Source organism: Podarcis melisellensis (genome assembly GCF_964234715.1).
Source record: "Podarcis melisellensis genome assembly, chromosome: 2".
Lineage (NCBI taxonomy): Eukaryota > Metazoa > Chordata > Lepidosauria > Squamata > Lacertidae > Podarcis > Podarcis melisellensis.
The window spans coordinates 112,269,333-112,289,748 of NC_138529.1; the positions used below are offsets into that span (position 1 = coordinate 112,269,333).

At 50.6% G+C, this 20,416-nt stretch overlaps 1 protein-coding gene across 1 annotated transcript; it reads right to left on the reverse strand.

Moving 5' to 3' along the window:
• Nucleotides 1-8: 8 nt before the first annotated feature.
• On the reverse strand, nt 9-19,158 carry EGFL8 (EGF like domain multiple 8; the record flags this gene model as incomplete). Its single annotated transcript, XM_081903047.1, has 9 exons — nt 9-159; nt 1,952-2,093; nt 4,492-4,568; nt 7,854-8,018; nt 8,468-8,563; nt 8,817-8,929; nt 10,468-10,587; nt 16,306-16,443; nt 18,917-19,158. The coding sequence occupies 9 exons, from the start codon at nt 19,156-19,158 to the stop codon at nt 110-112; spliced, it is 1,143 nt and encodes a 380-aa protein (XP_081759173.1). The 3' UTR covers nt 9-109.
• Nucleotides 19,159-20,416: the final 1,258 nt, after the last annotated feature.

Consider the following 20,416-nt stretch of genomic DNA (forward strand, 5'->3'; position numbering starts at 1 on the left):
GATGTTAAACTGAAGTTTCCTAGAGCAGTAGGCACCAACCCAGAGTCAGGAGCAGGAGGTGGGGGCGGGGGGGGCTGGTTTCCCATCAATCGGGTCCAGGGCGCAGCCATCACCGGGCAATGTCATAGCCAAAGCCATTTTTACCGTTTTGACAGGCACCTGGGAGCAAGGAACCCAGAAGGAGAAAAAAATGAGGTTTGAAAAGTGCAAGAGACCTCCAACCACCTGATACTAGAGGCAGTGGCGTAGCGTGGGGGGTGCCAGGGGTGCCGGCCGCACCGGGCGCAACATGGGCGGGGGGCGCACTCGCACTAGCAGCTCTCTGCCCCTACTAAAATCCACGGGTTAGGGAGCCCGCGCTCGCTCGGCTTGGCTAGGAGGTCGCGGAAGGGGGAGAGTGAAGCCTTCTGCCGGGCAAAAAAAGGAGAGGAAGCCGGGCGGGCGGGCTGGCTGGCGGGGGTCTGGCTGCGCCTGCTGCTGCCGTTGCCGCTGCTGCTGGGCTTTGACAGCTTGGCGAAGCGGAGGGAGAGGAGCTTTATGGTAATTGCGGCTCTCTCTCCACTGGCCACCTGGGTAGTGAGCCGAGCTGAGCAGGGAGTCTGGCGTGGGGCGGGAAGAGACTTTCCCCCCTTTTTTCCACCTCGCCTGGTCAAAAAGGAGAGCGGAGTCTCCTCAGGGCGCCCTCAGGCAGGGCAGGGCAAGGCAAGCAGAGCGAGGAGGAGAGAGAGGGGAAGGGGGGGAGCAGCCAGGAAACGCCGAGGTGTGGAGGGGGAATCAATTAAGGAGAGAAAGCGAAAAGCCTTGGAGAAAGGGAAAAAAGGAAAGAAAAGAGGCAGCTCCGGGAGAGCGCGGGGGAAAGAGAAGCCTCGCTGCTGCTGCTGCTTGGGAGAGTAAATTACTGTACTTGCCTTGCCCCGGGTTAGGGGGCGCAAATTACTTGCCTTGCCCCGGGTGCTGATAACCCACGCTACGCCGCTGACTAGAGGGAAGGCAGTTCGTAGAAATAGTTGGCAGCTATTTAATTAAGAGTTATGGGGAAGGGCATTCAGCATTGTCTGCACATAGAAGGTCCCAATTTCCATGGCACCTGGGAGAGAGCTCATTCTGAAACCCTGGAGAGCTGCTGCCAGCCAGTGTAGACCGTATTGAGCTAGGTGGATGACTGGCCTGAATTGCTATAAGGCAGCTCCCAATATTACGCGGAGAGGCTTGCACATCCCACCAGCAAGGCAAAATCTATTATCTGCAGGGGTGACGCGGGATGGAGGGGTGAATTGATCTGTAGCAGCCAAAGCGCCTGAAAGCAATGTTTCCTGGCCCAATAGGAAGCAGGGGGATGCATGCAAAAATCTGGTTTCCTTGCAGAAGGTTCCAGTTCCAGTGCCCAAGGCGTCCACAGGTAAGGCTGGGAGAAATATGCTGCTTGAAACTCTGGAGAGTTTCATGCCGCCCTTGGAAAGTTGCTCAGAGGAGAATGCAAAGCGTTCCTCACCCCTGAGCCAGCCTGTTATTGCCTCAGGTCTCGTGAGGGGGGGGCACCTACGGCCCTCCAGACCAGTCAACTTGGCCCTCGGGATTCTCCTTAGCCATGCCCTTGCCCCAGGTCGCACCCTCACCTGCATGAAATCATTTGCCCCCCGTGGATGGTGCCGGCCCATCCATGAGGCAGACTGCAGCAGGTGCCTCAGGCGGCGAAATTCTGGGGGCGTCTCTGCCACCATTGGATAAGTGAGTGGAAGCGGCAGCTTCCAGCAAACTCTCGCAAGATCCTGGAAGCCCCAGCTGTGTGACCCCATATGTGAGGCTTCAGCGGAGAGGGCAAGGGAGGTTGGGTGGTGCAGGGCACAGGTGCTAGGTGGCACCTTCCTGTTTTGCTTCAGGTACCCATGGGTCACGAGGTGTGTTCTCGCCACCAAGGCTGTCAGGACGGCGTGGCCTTTCTGATACTCACAGTCCCCCAGTTTCTCTTCGAGGAAAAGCAGCTGATCGCTGAGCGACTCCACCTGGTCCAGGTAGAGCAGGCGACTCCAGAGCTCCTTCAGCTGGGCGGGCTCCAGGGAAGGTGGCAAGATGGCGATGGCACGTTCCAGGCGCTGCAGGGGTGGATGAAGAGAGGAGGGCTTCAGGGCAGTTGTGGCAGGGGCCCACTGGGACTGATAGGGCAGAAGGTGGGGAGCCAGCCAGTAGGTGGCGCCAGAGACAGCTAACGTGTTCTGGCTTTGTTATGCATGGGGCAACACTGAGAGCAAGGAGGAGGAGGCAGCGGTCAGGCAGGGCCACTCAATGGACCCGCCAAGCAGCAAAGGTAGGGGCTGACTGACGGCAGACCCAAGTTGGTGGGGCAGCAGCCCATTCCTCATAACTACCATATTTTTCGCTCTATAGGACGCACTTTTTCCCCTCCAAAAATTAAGGGGAAATGAGTGTGCGTCCTATGGAGCAAATGCAGGCTCCCTGGCTTCAGCGATAGCAACGCGAAGCCTCCGAAGCCTGAGCTCTGGAGGCTTCACGTTGCTTTCGTTGAAGCCAAGAGAGTCTGGTCTTTGAGGCTGGCGGTGGGGGAAAGCAGCGCTTCCCCCCATCGCCAGCCCCACAGCTCGGGGGGGGGGGACAGCGGGAAGGCCCGCTACTCCCTGACCTGGTTTTGAGGCAGCGCTTCCCCCCACCGCCAGCCCCACAAGCTCCATCGAAAAGCCTGCAGGAGCCTGCAGGAGCCGCACGCTCTAAAGGGTGCGCCGCTCTTGGGGGCTTTTCCCCAAGGAGGGAGAAGGGACTGACTGGCCAAGTCAGTCCCTTCTCCCTCCTGTGGGCTTTTGCGTGAGATGGGGGAATTCCCCCACCTCCCGCAATAGCAGGGAGAAGATCTGGGAGAAGTGCACAGGCTGCGTGCAGCTTGTCCGCTGCTCCCAGAGCTGGGGGGAGGGGAATCATATTTTCCCCCTTGATTTCCCCCTCTGAAAACTAGGTGCGCCCTATGGTCAGGTGCGCCCTATAGAGTGAAAAATATGTTAATTTGTATTGCACTTAATAAGGCGCCAGAGAGGCTTGCCTTGTGCCTTCATTACATACCTTTAGGCGCCAGGCAAAAACTGTTCTCTTTAACCAGGCCTTTGGCTACTTAACATTCTAAGTCCCTTTAAATGTCTTTGTGGGAGGGCTTTATTTGGCTTGTTTTTGCTTTTATTAAGAACTTTGTGTATGTTCTCATTTTGTATTTTTCTGTGGTGAACCACCCTGGAGTCTTCAGATCAGGGGTCAGCAACCTTTTCCAGCCGTGGGCCCATCCACTGTCCCTCAGACCATGAGGGGGGACGGACTATATTTTTTTTGGCGGGGGGGAATGAACGAATTCCTATGCCCCACAAACAACCCAGAGATGCATTTTAAATAAAAGGACACGTTCTACTCATGTAAAAACAACAGGCAGGCCCCACAAATAACCCAGAGATGCATTTTAAATAAAAGGACACGTTCTACTCATGTAAAAACATGCTGATTCCCAGGCCGTCCACGGGCCGGATTGAGAAGGCGATTGGGCTACATCCAGCCCTCGGGCCTTAGTTTGCCTACCCCTGCTGTAGATCAAGGGTGACGTACAAATGTAATTAATAATACTAATGCTGGTGTGCTCTTGTTCATGGGGTCACGAAGAGTCGGACAAGACTAAACGACGACAACAACAGTGCTAATAATACTGTATTTTAAATTGTTGCAGTCCACCTTTCCACCTTACGGTGCAAGGTGGGGGAAATTAATAATAATAATAATAATAATAATAATAATAATAATAATAATAATAATATCCCATCATGGGAGGGGGAGATGTTGCAGGAATGCCCTGCATCATTCGGCTCTCCTCCTCCTCCTCCAAAATAGCACCTTGGCTGCCCAAGGGTATAGCCAGGACAGAACCATTTTCAAGGGCACTCCCTATGGATTCTTCATCTGCTATTTATCCAGAGCTGGCTTTGCCAAATTCTTTATGCCCACACGTGTTGCAAGGGGGGGAAAATGGCACGTATCCCCGGCTAAACCCCCGTCTCTGTTTCTACCTCCGAGAAATGCCGCGCTGAAATCTTGTTACTGCTAAGTTCTTTGATTTGCTAATCTTTGGCCTTTCGCTCCCCCCACCTGGGTCTTTAAAAGTTATCATTCTGACCGCTATCCCCTCATCCAGCAACCATCTGAAACAGACCCAGCTGTTGGAAACTTGAGGGCCTCTCCCTCCCTGGCATGTAAGGAGTGCGGTGGCCAAAAACCAGGGAGGGGTGGCCCAATGACCCCTAAAATTGGGGTGAGGAAACTGTTTTTTTCTTTCGAAGGCCACTGTCCCTTATGGGTCAGCCGTTGGTTGAAACTCAAAGTAAGGGGCCAGAACAGAAACATAATAAAGAGCCCAGCTGGATGAGCCCAATGGCCCATAGAGCCCAACATCCGGTTCTCACAGTGGCCAGTCACCCGCCTGGAACAGAGACCTACAAAGACTCTCACCTCTTCCAGCTGCTCCACTTTGGCTTGAAGCTCTTGGATCTCATTGGGAACCGTCTCCTGAGCTCCTAAAATTTTCACTGGGGGGAAGAGAAGAGGAGGACAAGGGAGAAGAGAGCGTGAGAAGGAGCAGGACTGGAACTACCAGTGTGTGGTGGAGCCCCAGAGAGGGTCCAAAATTGATTTCATTTCTTTTTTGTATTTACAGTGGTACCTCAGGTTACATACGCTTCAGGTTACATATGCTTCAGGTTACAGACTCCGCTAACCCAGAAATAGTGCTTCAGGTTAAGAACTTTGCTTCAGGATGAGAACAGAAATCGTGCTCTGGCGGCACGGCAGCAGCAGGAGGCCCCATTAGCTAAAGTGGTGCTTCAGGTTAAGAACAGTTTCAGGTTAAGTACGGACCTCCGGAACGAATTAAGTACTTAACCTGAGGTACCACTGTATCTCCCACCATTTTCTCCAAGGAGCTCAAGGTGGAATCTCATCCTGAAGCAAAGTTCTTAACCTGAAGCACAATTTCTGGGTTAGCGTAGTCTGTAACCTGAAGCATATGTAATCTGAAGCATATGTAACCCAAGGTACCACTGTACATGGTTTCTCCTCTTCTCTTTTCTTCTCAAAAGTTTTCGTTTTGCCCAATAATGTTGAGCTTTTTTGGCATAATTACAAAAATATATATATTGCTTTTTAGCTATTTTTCAGGAAAATTGGCCAACTGCAGTATTCCGGGTAATGTCCAGAATATTCCGAACGTATGGCAACCATAGGTTAGGCTGAGCGGCAGTGACAGGACCAAGGTCTCACAGTGATTGGATTCGAACCCTGGTCTCCAAAGTGCAACACTCTAACCACTGTGCCACGCTGGCAGAAGGGCCAAGGAGGGCGAGATTTGAACACATGTACAGAACACAACGAATCAGCATTCTGCTCTTTGTACACTTAATTAGGGGCGTCGACTAATAGGTCCCTGGCAGGCTCCGCCTCCTTTTCCACAGGCACCGCCCTCGAGTGTCCAGACTCCGCCCCTCAGCCAATGCTGGTCCCACTCATAATTTAGTCAGGTCCCTTCCCTCAGATAAGTCTACTCTGAGTAGGACTAGTATTGGATACAACTCTAAGCCAATCTGTGTACATATCTGCTGGTTTGGGGTACTTTACAAAGGAACTGAAGACTGCGTTCTGCGACTCTCAGGGCCTATACACTTTTTGTTTTGTTTCCTTTTTCATGCAAACCAAAGCAGAAAGAGGTCCTTGGAACTGAACTCAGTGGCCAGATTCAAAGCTGCTTTTTACAGGGAAGTTGTGAAATGCACTCGGCAGTGTGGGGTCACAGACTGAGGCAGCTGCCGCTGTGACCCGTGAAGAATAGATCTGTTTGTAAGAAGAAGCCAGGAAGTGGCGCAATTGAAGGTGTCATGCTCTCCACCACCTCAGCAACCAGTAAACGGAAAGGGAGCGAAGGAGAAGATGCCCTACGACCCCCAAAAAATCCTGTTGAGCAGCCCTAAGGAACTTATGAAGCTGCCTTGCACTGAATCGGATCATTGGTCCATCCCGGTTCAGTGCTGCCTACACGGACTGGCAGCTTCTCCCCAGGAGTTCAGGCAGGAAATTCCACCAGCTCTCCAGGGAGATGACAGGGATTGAACCCAAAAACCCCTTAAAAATGGCTTCAAGGCACTGTGGACACAAATTGAGGCACACCCCTGCCCTTCAACGCCACCTGTCAACATCAACTGCCGCCTGAAGCAGCCACCTCACTCCGCCCAATGGTAGAGCCGGCTGCTTCCTTCTATGAGGGGATGAAACAAGGTGCTTGCGTGAGGCAGGAGGAGGTGGCGGTTGTGGGGCACACTGGCCTTCACCCACACCGACACGTGGGTGGAACCTTGGTTCTCGAATGTCTCCGTTGATGAACGTTTTGGAACCCAAATGCCGAAAACCCAGAAGTAAATGCTTCTGTTTTTGAACGCACCTCATAAGTTGAACGGCTCCCACTGTGTGTTTTTTAATTTTCTCAGCTGAATTTGCAGACAGCCCTTTGCACCCCAGATGTCAAACATTTCGGAAGTTCTTCTGGAACGGATTACGTTCGACAACCAAGGTTCCACTGTATCGCTTTGTTAAACAGCCGTAGCTTTCTCTCCCAAAGATTTATGGGAACCAGAGAGCTGTTCAAATCCCCGCTCCCCACGGAGCTACAATTCCCAGCGTTCTCCACCAGCTATAGTTCCCAGAATTCTTTGCAGGGAAGCCATGACTGCGAAAGTGAGATAAGCGTTACTTTAAGTGGATGGTAAGGATGTGGCCATGGGACGCGGGTGGTGCTGTGGGTTAAACCACAGAGCCTAGGACTTGGTGATCAGAAGATCGGCGATTCGAATCCCCGTGACGGGGTGAGCTCCCATTGCTCGGTCCCTGCTCCTGCCAACCTAGCAGTTGGAAAGCACATCAAAGTGCAAGTAGATAAATAGGTACCACTCGGGCGGGAAGGTAAATGGAGTTTCTGTGCGCTGCTCTGGTTCGCCCAAAGCGGCTTAGTCATGCTGGCCACAAGACCCGGAAGCTGTACGCCGGCTCCCTCGGCCAGTAAAGCGAGATGAGCACCGCAACCCCAGAGTCGGTCACGACTGGACCTAATGGTCAGGGGTCCCTTTACCTTTACCTTTAATGATGTGGCCAGGGACATAAAGCATATGGGGCCCTGCCCCATCAACTTCACTCTTCACTCTGCCCTCTGCCGGCCCCCACCTGCCTGCTTGCCAGGTCTATCTGGCCCTTGAGAATTTCTGCAGGCCACACCCCCTTTCAACAAGCCCCACCCCATTCCACAGGCCACGCCCCTCGCCAGCCCAGCTTCGCACCTTCCAGGAGTGTTTTGGCACAGCTGGGACGTGTCCTCAAATTCTGCTGAGGTATCTTGCTTGACCGGATAAAGGGCAGAGGGGTTTGTGTGTGAGAGAGACACAGGCAGCGTGGCATAGCGGTTAGAGTGTCAGACTAGGACCTGGGAGATCAGAGTTCGAATCCTCACTCAGCCATGAAGCTCACTGGTCCAGTCACTACCCCTCAGCCTGAACCACCTCACAGGGTGGTTGTAGGGAGAGAATGAAGCAGGGGAGAGCCACGTAGCCATCTTGAGCTCAGGGAAAAGATGCAACACACAAGCAAACCATAAATACAAATAGAAACTGGTTTAGGGTGCATAGGCAAAATTCAGAGCCATTGCTCCGCCCACTTTTGCCCCTGCTGACATGTGGCCTCTGGAATGTTATCCAGAAGGCAATGCAGCCCTCGGCCTGCAAAGCGTCCTCCTCTCCCTTCCATAGAGCTTTCTCCCAGTCCTTGTGAGGACCTACCTTTGCTGGCGTGCAGAGGGGCGGCCTGGGCAGTGGGCAGCAAGCGGCAGCTCTTGCCGTCTGGTTCCAGGGCATAGCCAGGGTGGCACTGGCACTCGTAGCTCCCTGCGGTGTTGAGGCAGCGTTGGTCGCAGAGAGAGACGGGTGCGTGGCACTCGTCCACGTCTAAGGAAAGACGGCAGCGGGGTTAGGCGCCTACGTGTCTGACGGGAGGGAGAGCCCTTGCTGTATCTTCCTCTCAGGACCTCGAATAAAGAATCTGCCAACCTGCAGAAAACTCAGAGACCCCAAGTTTCTAGTCCTGGTGAGTAAGGCCTTTAAGCCAAGTATCTGCCAACCCACAGGAAATCTGAACCTTAGAGCTGTAGAGTTGGAAGGGACCCATCTAGTCCAGCCCCCCTGGTGGTGCCTTCTGTTGCAATAAAGGGCACCAGGCTAAGATAGAGGGCACCACCCCGGACCTCCCAGCAATTGCCACCTGAGGCGCCTTCCTAATGGTTCGGGCGGAAAGGATGCGATGGTGCCTTTAATGCCAGGCTAGCCGTGACCAACGTCCCCCACCAGCCGCCCAGTGCTAACCCTCGCCTCTCGTCGCTCCCAGGTTCTCTACTCACCGATGTGGCAGTAGCGCCCGCCCCAGCCTGGTTGGCACTGGCACTGGTTTGGCTGGGCACAGGTGCCTCCGTTCTGACAGGGCTTGTGGCAGATGGCTGGCAGGAGAAAGGAGAGAGCAAGGCTGAAGGAGCCCGGACACTGAGGTCCAGCGCTGAGGGCCTTCTAGTGAGGTTACAGGGAAGCAGGCAGAGGGCCTTCTCGGTGGTGGCTCCCGCCCTGTGGAACGCCCTCCCATCAGATGCCAAGGAGATAACCAACTATCTTAGGGATGTGTGGATAACTGAGTGGTGCCAGACTCTGTGGCTTCCATCACATTTCTGCGGCACAAGCCACGGTTCGAGGACTCACCTTCCTCGCACTTGGTGTCCCCAACGTGGCGTTTCTTCCAGCCTTGGCAGCAGACGATGTGGGTCTGCAGAATGTCTTTCCGCACCTGCCGTGTGGCCACGCGATAGGTAGTCCTAGGGAAGAGGGGAAACCCAAGTGTCCTTGGCTACTTCTCCTTCTCACCAAGCTGGGTAAATGATGATTTCCATTTCTGACACCATAGAGTGTTTAAGATGAGACAATGCCACCATTATCTGAAGCAGGAGAGACGTCTGACCAGAAAGTCTCTCCTCTTATTAGGGTATCACAGCAACAGACTTGCTACACACAGTAAAGGACCAGAACTCTATGATCACTGCACACCGGGGGAAAGGGGAATCAGCATCCTTTATTGTTTGTCTTCAGCAATTGCAAATTATTATTATTATTGTGGCTAATAGCTGGTAAGGACCACTGGTGAGGAAAAGAGTTTGTTTATATCTCACCTTTTTACGACCATATACAAAGCAGATAACCATACAATGCAGCCTAAAATATCAAAATCTAGGCTGTAGGGTTAGAAGTAGAAGATAGTGTATTTTAAAATAGTATTACATGTAAGGGATAAAATGTGAAGATTTTTAGGGTAAAAGTAAGTGTGATAAAAAAATGGTTAAAAATTCTGATATATGTAAACTGCTAAAGATGAGGTAAAATGAAAATCAGATGGGGGGACTTGGGGAAGCTCACCTAACAATGTTTAGAAAAAATAAGGATAGGACAGGAATTTGTTTGTATTGTGTGTGTGTGTTTTTTTGTGTGTGTTGTTTATTTGTGTTATAAAATGAATAAAAAAATTTGGGGGGGAAAAGATCAAAATTACAACAGGCATGACAACAGTCATGAGTTCAAATCACTAGCCACTTGCCATATAAGAAGTCTCCACGTGACTCATGGAATTTTAAGAGCATAAAGCACGACATTTCTTTCTTAAAATAAGCATGATGAAATTACTTTAAAAGGCAACACTCATGAAACAGATCTAACAAAGCAGCAGAAAAGGCGTACAATCTAGGGGAAGCCAATGTTTTGGACTACAACTCCCATGAGCCTCAGCCAGCATGAGCAAGGGTGAAGGGAGGTGGAGTCCGCAACATCAGGAGGGAGCCATGTTGGCTATCGCTGACATAATCAATGAACAGAAAATCATGACAATCTGTCCAATGCCTAGGTGGAGTTTTCATCTGGGGTCGAGATGGCTCCAGGCAGACCTCACCAGGGAGAGCATTCCACAAGTAGGGAGCCACCATAGAAAAGACCCTCAGCAAGTTAAAACAGATAGCAGTTTAAAAAAACAAATACCAGCAGAAACCATACTCTCCAACATTTGTGGCATCAAAATCAGGACACTCCTTTTTTGGTCCTGAACTCTCGCGCATGTGGGAGTACAAGACCGAAAGACACTCTCATGAGACAAAAAAACCCGAGCATCTTTCATTCTGATGCAAATCAGCAGGGTTGCCCCAGAGCGCCCGGCCAAAAAATAGGACATTCCAGGATCCAAACAGAAGCCGGGATTGGCTTCTGTGATTCTGGGATGTCCCACTTCAAAACGGGACAGTTGAGGGGTATGAAATGCACCGTTCAGTAAAACGTTCTCCTCACCCCTGGAATCTCCATGGACTTTGCGTACCTGTAGGTGCTGCAGACTCGGGGTCCAGCACACAGCGTCAAATACGGCTGGTGCGCAGGCTTGGCGTAGGTCTCGTTGTAGAACAAGGGGATCCTCAACGTGCGCCGTGCACACACTCGGCTGTGGGTCAGAGAGGGTAAACAACTCAGAGGGTTTTGGTGATTCCTTTCAGCCTCTAGAATATCAGAGCCCTGTGGTGGCTTAAAGCACACGGGATTGCTAACACATTGAAAATAAAGGTCTTAGCACAGTGGTTGAAATATCTGCTTTCCATGCCTGAATCACTGGAGTGGCACTGCCAGTCAGTGTCTACAATACTGAGATAGATGGACTAAGGGCCTGACTGCATAATGCGGCTTCCGGTTTAAAACCAGGGTGCCACACAGATTGCTAAATTCTCTGCCCAAACCCATCCATACTCCCCCAGCCGTCCAATTAAAACTACTCATGGGCATCAGTTGGTTAGCACATGGCCCTGATAATGCCAAGGTTGCAGGTTTGATCCTTATAATTATAATTATAATATACCTCATCCATCTGGCTGGGTTTCCTCAGCCACTCTGAGCAGCTCCCAACCGAATATTAAAAGCACAATGAAACTGTTGTGTATTGAGTCAAAGGATTTTATATCTGTATTATTATTGTCTGTATTTGCATTAGGGTAAAGTAACTGCCTTTTGGTTCCAGAGGGTACAGCTACTATTGGTTCATTTAAGCTGCTGTATTTGGATCCTCTGTCTTATTGGTTTCCTCCAAAAGGCAGGACTGTGATTGCCTGATATTGTTCCCTCCAAAATGTATCCTTCTAGCTAGTTCCCTGTCCCTATAAATGTAGCTCTCCCCTCCTCAGGGCCCAGTCTTGTTTGCTTTAATAAAGAAGTGTTACTAGAGAACTGTCTCCAGCATATTATGTCAAGAGAGCTGAAATCACAAACCCCATGCCACAACAGAAACATCAAACATTAAAAACTTCCCTAAATAGGGCTGCCTTCCGATGTCTTCTAAAAGTCAGATACTGTTGTTTATTTCCTTGGCATCTGATGGGAGGGCGTTCCACAGGGCGGGTGCCACTACCGAGAAGGCCCTCTGCCTGGTTTCCTGTAACTTAGCTTCTCGCAGGGAACCACCAGAAGGCTCTCGGAGCTAGATCTCAGTGTCCGGGCTGAACGATGGGGGTGGAGACGCTCCTTCAGGTATACTGGTCTGAGGCCATTTAAGGACAGCTGCATTTTCCTGCATTGCAGAGGGTTGGACTAGATGACCCTCAAGGTCCCTTTCAACTCTATATTTCTATGATTACGTTCAAAAGCCACTCCGGATCCAGCTTTTTGAAAACGTCATTGGCCATGACCACGAGATATTCATTGCTGGATTGTGGAGAGGTGCTTAACTCTTTGAATGCCCACGTACCAGTTTTTCATTCTGAAATTGTGGCCCACCCCCATACGGCTTCCGCTCCCTGCCAGCTATATCTGGGAGCTGGGTGAAATTGTGCTTTCTGAAACCCATGGAGAAAAAGGGCAGATGATTTGGAGTGGAGAAATGGCAGGTGGGGGAAGGATTAAGGAGCCACTATCTCCCAGTGCTGCTGCTCTGCTAAAAATATCTCCCAGTACCCTTCTACTTTAGAGGGACCGAGCTGAATTGAAAGTTAAATTGATCTCTGTGCAAGGTGCCATCGTTGGCTGCTTAGCTGAGCAGAGACAATGTTTTTAAGAGAGTTGCATGTCATCTGCGAAAGAGTTTGCATTCTGTAGCATATGCATATATTTCTGTCATTCTGTTGTGTCCTCTGGCCAAGCAGGTTGTTAAAACGATACAGCAACCTGCATAAGTTATTTGCCACTTGGAAAAGTAGAATTGCTTTTGGATCCATCCCAATTTTTCATCTTTTTCAAGCTGCCTGGGAGAGTCGGGGTGGGGACCAGAATCCGTCTCCAGACAAATTGTGTGCATGCGTTTGCTTTGATTGACATAATTTATCCTCTTTGTATAGCCCACAGCTCTTAAAAAAACAATTTGCAGCACATTTTTATTTTATCTTTCCATGAGGAAAGGGGCGGGGGAAAGTGAAGGTCCCAGGACAGTCTTCGCTTCTTAATTATTTGCTTTGTTTTAAAGAGATGAGATGTTGTCTTTTGCTGGATTGAGACAAAAGAGCCTTTTGTACGATACAGTTCTGTCTCAGTGCCAAGCTCTGTTGCCCTGTGCCAATGGCTTTCATCAGACCCGAGATTCTTTGGAAAGCCCAAGACTGAATCGGGATTTTCCGCGTGCCAAAGATGAGGACCAGAAAAGCATTTTAAACATTGGGTTCTATTCAACTAAGTCCTGCTCAGAGTAGACCTATTGAAATTAATAAACCTTAGAATTGTGCAACTGTGGAACTGGAAGGGACCCCCAGGAGTCATCTAGCTCAACCTCCTGCAATGCAGGAATCAGAACTGAATTATTCCTGAGAGATGGCCATCCAGCCTCTGCTTTAAAATCTCCAAGGAAGAAGAGTCAAACACTTTCCAAAGGAGTCCGTTTCACTTGCCTAAAAGCACTCATTCTGCAATAACATAAAGAGGACAAATGCTACCTTGCCTGCTATACAGTGGTACCTCTGGTTACGTACTTAATTCGTTCTGGAGGTCTGTTCTTAACCTGAAACTGTTCTTAACTTGAAGCACCATTTTAGCTAATGGGGCCTCTTGCTGCTGCTGCGCTGCCGGAGCAAGATTTCTGTTCTCATCCTGAAGCAAAGTTCTTAACCCAAAGTACTATTTCTGGGTTAGTGGAGTCTATAACCTGAAAAGTATGTAACCTGAAGCATATGTAACCCGAGGTACCACTGTATATATATAAAAACTACTACTGAACAGCCTTTACCAAAGGTGTCATGGGCTTTGGAGACACTCGAACTCAGGACTCAAGGGAGAAACGTGCTAGGAGGAAGGCACGCTTGGCAAATCCACACCGTGATCAACTCCTGCCCAAAAACCAATGTCCCCATTGTGGAAGGACGTGTGGGTCCAGAATTGGCCTCCACAGTCACTTACGGACTCATTGTTAAAACCGTGTTTATGGAAGACAATCTCCTCAGCTATGAGTGATCACCAAAGGAGAAGAAGAAGAGATTTATTTACTTAATCAGTGGGATCTCCAAGAAAACGTGGCGGTGGATTCTCTCACCCCCTAGCGCAGGTATAGGCAAGCTTCGGCCCTCCAGATGTTTTGACCTACAACTCCCATGATCCCTAGCTAACAGGACCAGTGGTCAGGGATGATGGGAATTGTAGTCCCAAAAAACCTGGAGGGCCGAAGGTTGCTTATGCCTGCCCTAGCCCCACGTCGGGCAAAAATATCCCTGCATTGCAGGGGGTTGGACTAGATGACTCCATGGTCCCTTCTTACAATTCCATGATTCTGGGACTGTTGTCAATGGTTCCAGATTGCGATGCCTTGTGGCTATCAGCAAAGCTCAGGGCTATTTGATGTGAAGGAACTTCCTTTTTCTGCTCTTCTGTTTCCTGCCTAGCTGCTTGATCCCAATGTTTCAGGTTCTCGAAGAGAAGGAAGTGTGATCATATGTGTGTGTGTGTACTCTCACGCACCAATCACCTAGCCTATTATTATTAATTGAATTTATATACCGCCCTATACCTGGAGGTCTCAGGGCAGTTCACAGAATAAAATCAAAATATAAAACCACAAAATACATAATCAAAAAGAAAACAACAACCCAATAACACCCCCACCCCAAAATAAAACACATTTTAAAAGGGCATGGGATGTCAATCAAATCAACCAAAGGCCTGGTTAAAAAGGAACATTTTTGCCTGGCACCTAAAGGTGCCAGGTGAACTTCCCTGGGAAGAGCATTCCACAGATGGGGAGCCACTGCAGAGAAGGCCCCGTTCTTGTGTTGCCACCCTCCGGACCTCTCAAGTAGGAGGCACACGAAGGAGGGCCTCGGAAGATGATCTCTGGGTCCGGGTAGCTTCATATGGAAAGAGGCAGTCCTTGAGGTATCACGGTCCTGAGCCATTTAAGGCTTTAGAGATCAAAACTAGCCCTTTGAATTGGGTCCGGAAACTAACTGGTAGCCAGTGCAGTCGGACCAGGATCAGTGTAATATGCTCAAACCGTCTTGATCCGGTGAGCAACTTGGCTGCCAAATTCTGCTGTGTTCAGCCTGCCTCTGCTCTTTCATTCTTATTTATTTCACAGTTACGTGTTTCTCTTTATTTAAGGAACTTATATCCAGTTCCCAAGTTATTTGTCAAAGCAACTTAAACATAGGCAAAGAATATCATATGGAAAACTTAAGACACAAATGAAAGCATTGTGTATGTGTGTGACATCAGAACAGCTTTAAACTGCGAAGGTGTCCTGAGCAGAAAACCGTTTTCATCTTGATGGCACCTGCCTGATTTCTTGTGGCAAGGAGTTCCACAGATTTGGGCCCACTATGCCCAAAGACTCGTGTTTCTGGTTCATCGGGAGCTTCTCACAGTGCCCCCCCCCCGATGATCTCAGTGATTGGAATCATAGAATTGTAGAGTTGAAAGGGACCATGAAGGACATCTAGTTCAACCATCCGAAATGCAGCAATCTTTTTGCCCAATGCGTGAACCCACGACCCTGAGACTAAGAGAGTCTCATGCTCTACCAACTGAGCTATCCCAGCTTAGGACATACTAGGAAAGGTGTCCTTGGGCCAAAAGTTCTTACTACAATAGGACAAGAACTTTGAATCTTGCTCTATAGAGGAAGAAGAAGAGAATAAGAGTTTGGATTTGATATCCCGCTTTATCACTACCCGAAGGAGTCTCAAAGCCAGTGGCGTAGCGTGGGGGGTGCAGGGGGGGCCCGGCCGCAACATCTGGGGGGGGGCGCGCTCGCAGCTCTCTGCCCCTACTAAAATCCACGGGTTAGGGGGCACAAATTACTTGCCTTGCCCCGGGTGCTGACAACCCACGCTACGCCACTGCTCACAGCGGCTAACATTCTCCTTTCCCTTCCTCCCCCACAACAAACACTGTGAGGTAAGTGGGGTTGAGAGACTTCAGAGAAGTGTGACCAGCCAAAGGCATAGCTGTCAACTTACAGATTTGAAAATAAAGGACCATCAGCCTCTAAAATAAGGGATCAGCAGCCAAAATAAGGGATTTTGCTGTTGTAAAGTTGCATATATTGGTAGGATTGACAGATGCTGTCAATCCGGCATGAGGCGGTTGTAGCGCCGCCGCTGCCGCTGAAGCGCCGCCCTTCTGCATCCCTCCCCATCCCATCCCCTCCTTTTCCTCCTCCCTCAGGCCGCCTCCTCAGCTGCCACCACTGCTGCCACCTCTGGGCTCGCGGGTGGCGTGGGTGAGAGTCTCTCTCCCTCCCCCCCTCAGGCGGGGAAGGGCCGATGGAACAACTCGCGCCAGGACGGCGGCGCCAGCGCGCGCTCTCTCTCGCGGCGGAGGACCCCGAGCCACTGCTTCCCTCCCGAGCCGGGCGAGCATGAAACCCTGGGAAATTTAAGGAACATCATCAATAAGGGACAGCAGCGGGAGACGGCGCTGGGATAAGGGAGTTTCCTGCCAAATAAGGGACGGTTGATAGCTATGGCGCAAGGTCACCCAGCAGCTGCAAGTGGAGGAGCAGGGAATCGAACCCGGTTCACCAGATTACGAGTCCACCGCTCTTAACCACTACACCATACTGGCTCCCTCCCTGAGGGTGGGAAGTGGTTGCAGAAGTCCGTCCCGCCATCCCCATTCCTGCTGCAGCTTTCTGGCCCGGATCCAGGGGGCAGCCTCACATTCCTTGCCTGCGTTACCCACCCCACCGCTCTCTCCTTACGTCTCAGGCTTCTTGCTCTGTCCAAGCGCTTCCCTCAGGAGGAAGGCAGCGAGGAGCCCCCCGCAGAGGAAGGCTGTGGCAGCAACACCCGGCCTCCCCATAGCACAGCGGGCAGGGAGCGGGTTCAAATCCCAGGACCTGTGGAAGAGAAGAGAAGGATTTAAGGAAAGGGCAGCACCTTTGCCTTCAGATTGACACAGAATTGTAGACTTGGAAGGGAACCTAGGGGTCATGCAGTCCAACCCCCTACAGTGCAGGAAAATGCAGCTGTCCAGTACGGGGACTGAACCTGTGACTTTGGCAGGATCAGCACCTCGTTCCAACAAACTGAGCCATCAGTCTGGTTGGTTTGCAGGGGAGGCTGGGCAAGGTTAGATCGAAGCAAACGTCCACACTTTCCTTATCACAAAACGCCTGGTTTTTGGGGGGAAGTGGGTTTGTCCTGCAAGAGCTCCCAAACTGGCCTTAATCCTGCACCCTGAGTTTGCCAGTAGGTGATGGAATCCCAGCTGAAAATTAGCATCTCTAAAGAGCCTCTTGCCTTGATCCAGAACAGAACGAGAAGGAGCGGTTTTCCTTGCTTTATTATCTGATGTAATTTTTAAATTAATATTATACATGTATTCAAAAGTTACAATACAGCTTTGTCTGCTGCCGTAATATCACAGAATGATCACTCCAATCGTCAATCCCACATCACTGTCACTACGGCTCGCCAGATATACTCAGTAGGAACCCAGCTTCCAATCTGGTTGGCCAGGCATTTTCAATCAATATATCCCCTCCACAGACGCCTCTGTAATGATGATGATGGCATTAAAATACCCTTTTCTTCAATAAAAGAGAGAAAGGGATGTAATTTTTTTAAAAAAATCTTTCAGAGATGGACCTTTTGTCACAAAATTTATCTTTCCTGGTAGGGCTTTGTGTGATTTCCAAAGGTGTGCTGTACTACTGTATTGCAAATTTGTACAGATTTTTGTCTTGTCCATTGCAAGGAGGCTTCTCCTCTTTTTACTGCCTCCCTTTGGTCCCCTTTCCTTTGCTGAACACCTTAACATGCAGAAATTGCAGCAGCGAAAGCTCCCCCTGCCCCACTTCTCTCCATGCCAAGAACAGGTTTTCGCCCTCTATTTCCATGTGTCAAGATACTGTTAAAATAGATATATATTAGTTCAATCAATAGAGCATGAGACCCTGAAGCTCGGGGTTGTGGGTTCGAGTCCCACGTTGGGCAAAAGATTCCTGCATTGCAGAGGGTTGGGCTAGATGACCCTCAGAGTCCCTTCTGACGCCACAATCCTATGAGTCTATGAATTGGTATTATATATGATCTTGGCGGCACAAATGGTAACTGCAACTCAATGGAAAACAGTCCCAAATCTTCCCCTGGCTGCTTGGTACCGCTCATTCTAGAATATAGCTATAATGATTAATTCAATACAGTGGTGCCTCGCAAGACGAAATTAATTCGTTCCGCGAGTTGCTTCGTCTTGCGATTTTTTCGTTTTGCGGAGCGCGGATTCCCTGGGTATTAACGGCTTTAAGAAAAAGGAAACAAAATCGCAAGACGTTTTCGTCTTGCGAAGCAAGCCCATAGGGAAAATCGTCTTGCGAAGCAACTCAATAAACGAAAAACCCTTTCGTCTTGCGCGTTTTTCGTCTAGCGAGGCATTCGTCTTGCGAGGTACCACTGTATTTCTACAAGGACTGGAACCTCCAGACCATTTTTACACAGTTTGGCATTCTTCTATGACATACGCAACAGAGTGCAATCATCATCACAAGGCTGGCAAATCTGCAACTATCCTGGGTGCTCTGATAACGTTTATAGCCTTTACTTTAGACTTGTTATTTTAACCCCTGTGCAACTCTGTGCATTCTGCATGCCCGTTTTATAGTTCTGCTTTTCATCTTTTAACTTCCGCCAGTTGTCGTAATTCTTCTCTCTGTTTTCTATACATTATAAAACGATAAAACAAACCTTCAACCCGCTCTGTGCCAAAACAGCAAAGGAGCCAGTATAGCAACGTTCCTCTTCATCAGCCCTTGCCGACTAGACCTGATGACCTCCAGAGGTGCCAGCAAGGGCTGATGGGATATGTAGTCTGAAACACATCTGGGGGGCACCAGTTTGGCAAAGACGGCCCTGAGCCATCCTCAGTATCTTGCACTGCAGAGAATTCAGCAAACTTTACATGCAGAATCACAGATCTATGGAGTTGGAAGGGACAACCGTGTGTGTGGGTGTGGGTGTGTTTGTGGGTGGGTGTGCCATCTAGTCCAACTGCTGCAAAGCAGGAATTTTTCGCCCAGCGTGGGACTCGAACCCACAACCTTGAGTCTCATCAGTGGCGTAGCGTGGGGGGTGCAGCGGGGGCCGGCCGCACCGGGCGCAACATCTGGGGGTTAGGGTTAGGGGGCGCAAATCCACGGTTTAGGGGGCACAAATTACTTGCCTTGCCCCGGGTGCTGACAACCCACGCTACGCCACTGGGTCTCATGCTCTACCAGATGAGCTATCCCTCAGGACGGACACACACACGTTCTCTTAGCGCATGCTGCAAAATGTCCCCACCACCAACCTCACACAAATACCCTTGCACACTACCTGTTCCGTCTCCTCTCAGCCTTGGCGCCTCTCTCCTGCTGCCCTCGAGGTCCCAACCTGAGAGCTCCTGCATCCAGCCGTCCGTTCCCAGCTCGGCTGTGGGTGGAAGCAGAGTTTGAAACAGCCAAGTCCCCACCTTTCTTGGACAGCCGCCACGCACCCTTGCAGCAGCAGCAGCCGCAGCAAATCCCCCCTTCCACCCACCTCTGGCCGATGCCCCCTGGCATTTCGGCCCCTGGCATGAGTCACACCCTCCCCCCCTCGACCCCAAACCCGCCGACGAGGCGAGTGGCCCAGACAGGGCCTCATTGTCCCCTCCGCCCTCTTGGGATTCCTCACCCCCCACCGAACAAACCAGTTCATTGTCACTCTCAGGGTCCTTTGCGCTGGAATGGGAGAGCATTATGTGTAGAGCCCCCCTCCCCAACCCAGCACATACACACCACAAGGCCAGGGTATCGGGGAGCTGTGTGTGTGTGTGTGTGTGCAGTTGTGTGCCAGAATTGTCGGGGGCCACTGCTGGCAGGAGGCTGCGGCGAAGTTTGGGAACTTGCGAGGGGCCACTGTCTGGGCTGCCACAATAGGACAAAGGCAGGAACTGGTTCCAGCCTGTGACGGAAAATGTCGCCCACAGATGTCGGCCTTTAAAACAAACCGGCTGGCTACAGCCACACACATTGTCTCCCGCTGCAACGCCTTCAAGATGAAGGAGCCCGGTGTCTGGGTGGGCCGGGAGGCGATAAGTCTTCAGGCACCGCACCCGCCTCCCGGTTCGAAAGCCTTTTCATTGGCAGGGGCAAGTCCGCTGCATGGCTGAACATCTGCACCTTCTCCCCTGCAATGCGACAGGCTGAAATTCAAGAGGTGAAGCTGTTGGGCACCAGGGAGAAAGAGGGGCAGGGAATATTTTCCCCTGTTGACTGAAATTCAACGGGCAAAGCCTTTCCTATTGGAGAGAAGCAAAACTTGGAAATAATTTCCCGTTAACTTATTCCACCTGACCTTGGACTGGGTTGTGCCAGGCAGAGGTGGATTTAGGGGAACAGAGATTGAGAGCGTGGAGCCACAGGGCATGCCACAACTGTTATTTAAAGGCAGGGGCACCAAATTTTGGCATTGCACAGGGTGTCACTGAAATTTGAGACCTGAGTCTGCCACCGTGCCAGGTTTTGTTAAAGGAATTATGGGTGTGTTCAGGTGTGTTCACGTTAAAGCACAGTGAAGTTGCCCCTCTGCCTCCCCCCATGCATTTCACGGCTCTTCCCCCCCCCCAAGCTGTTCACATCAGCATGGCTTCATTACTGTCAGATTCATTTCTATTTGTGTGCACACTAGGCAGGGGGCGCTGGTGGGAGGGGAGGCTTTTACCCTCTGCAAAGGTGTTCACACCTTGGCTAGAGAATCCTTGAAGGACTCTAATCAGTATAAAGCTGGTTTCAGAAATAATGCACCAGACGGTAGCATTTTATAACAAGGTATAGGATGCGGGTGGCGCTGTGG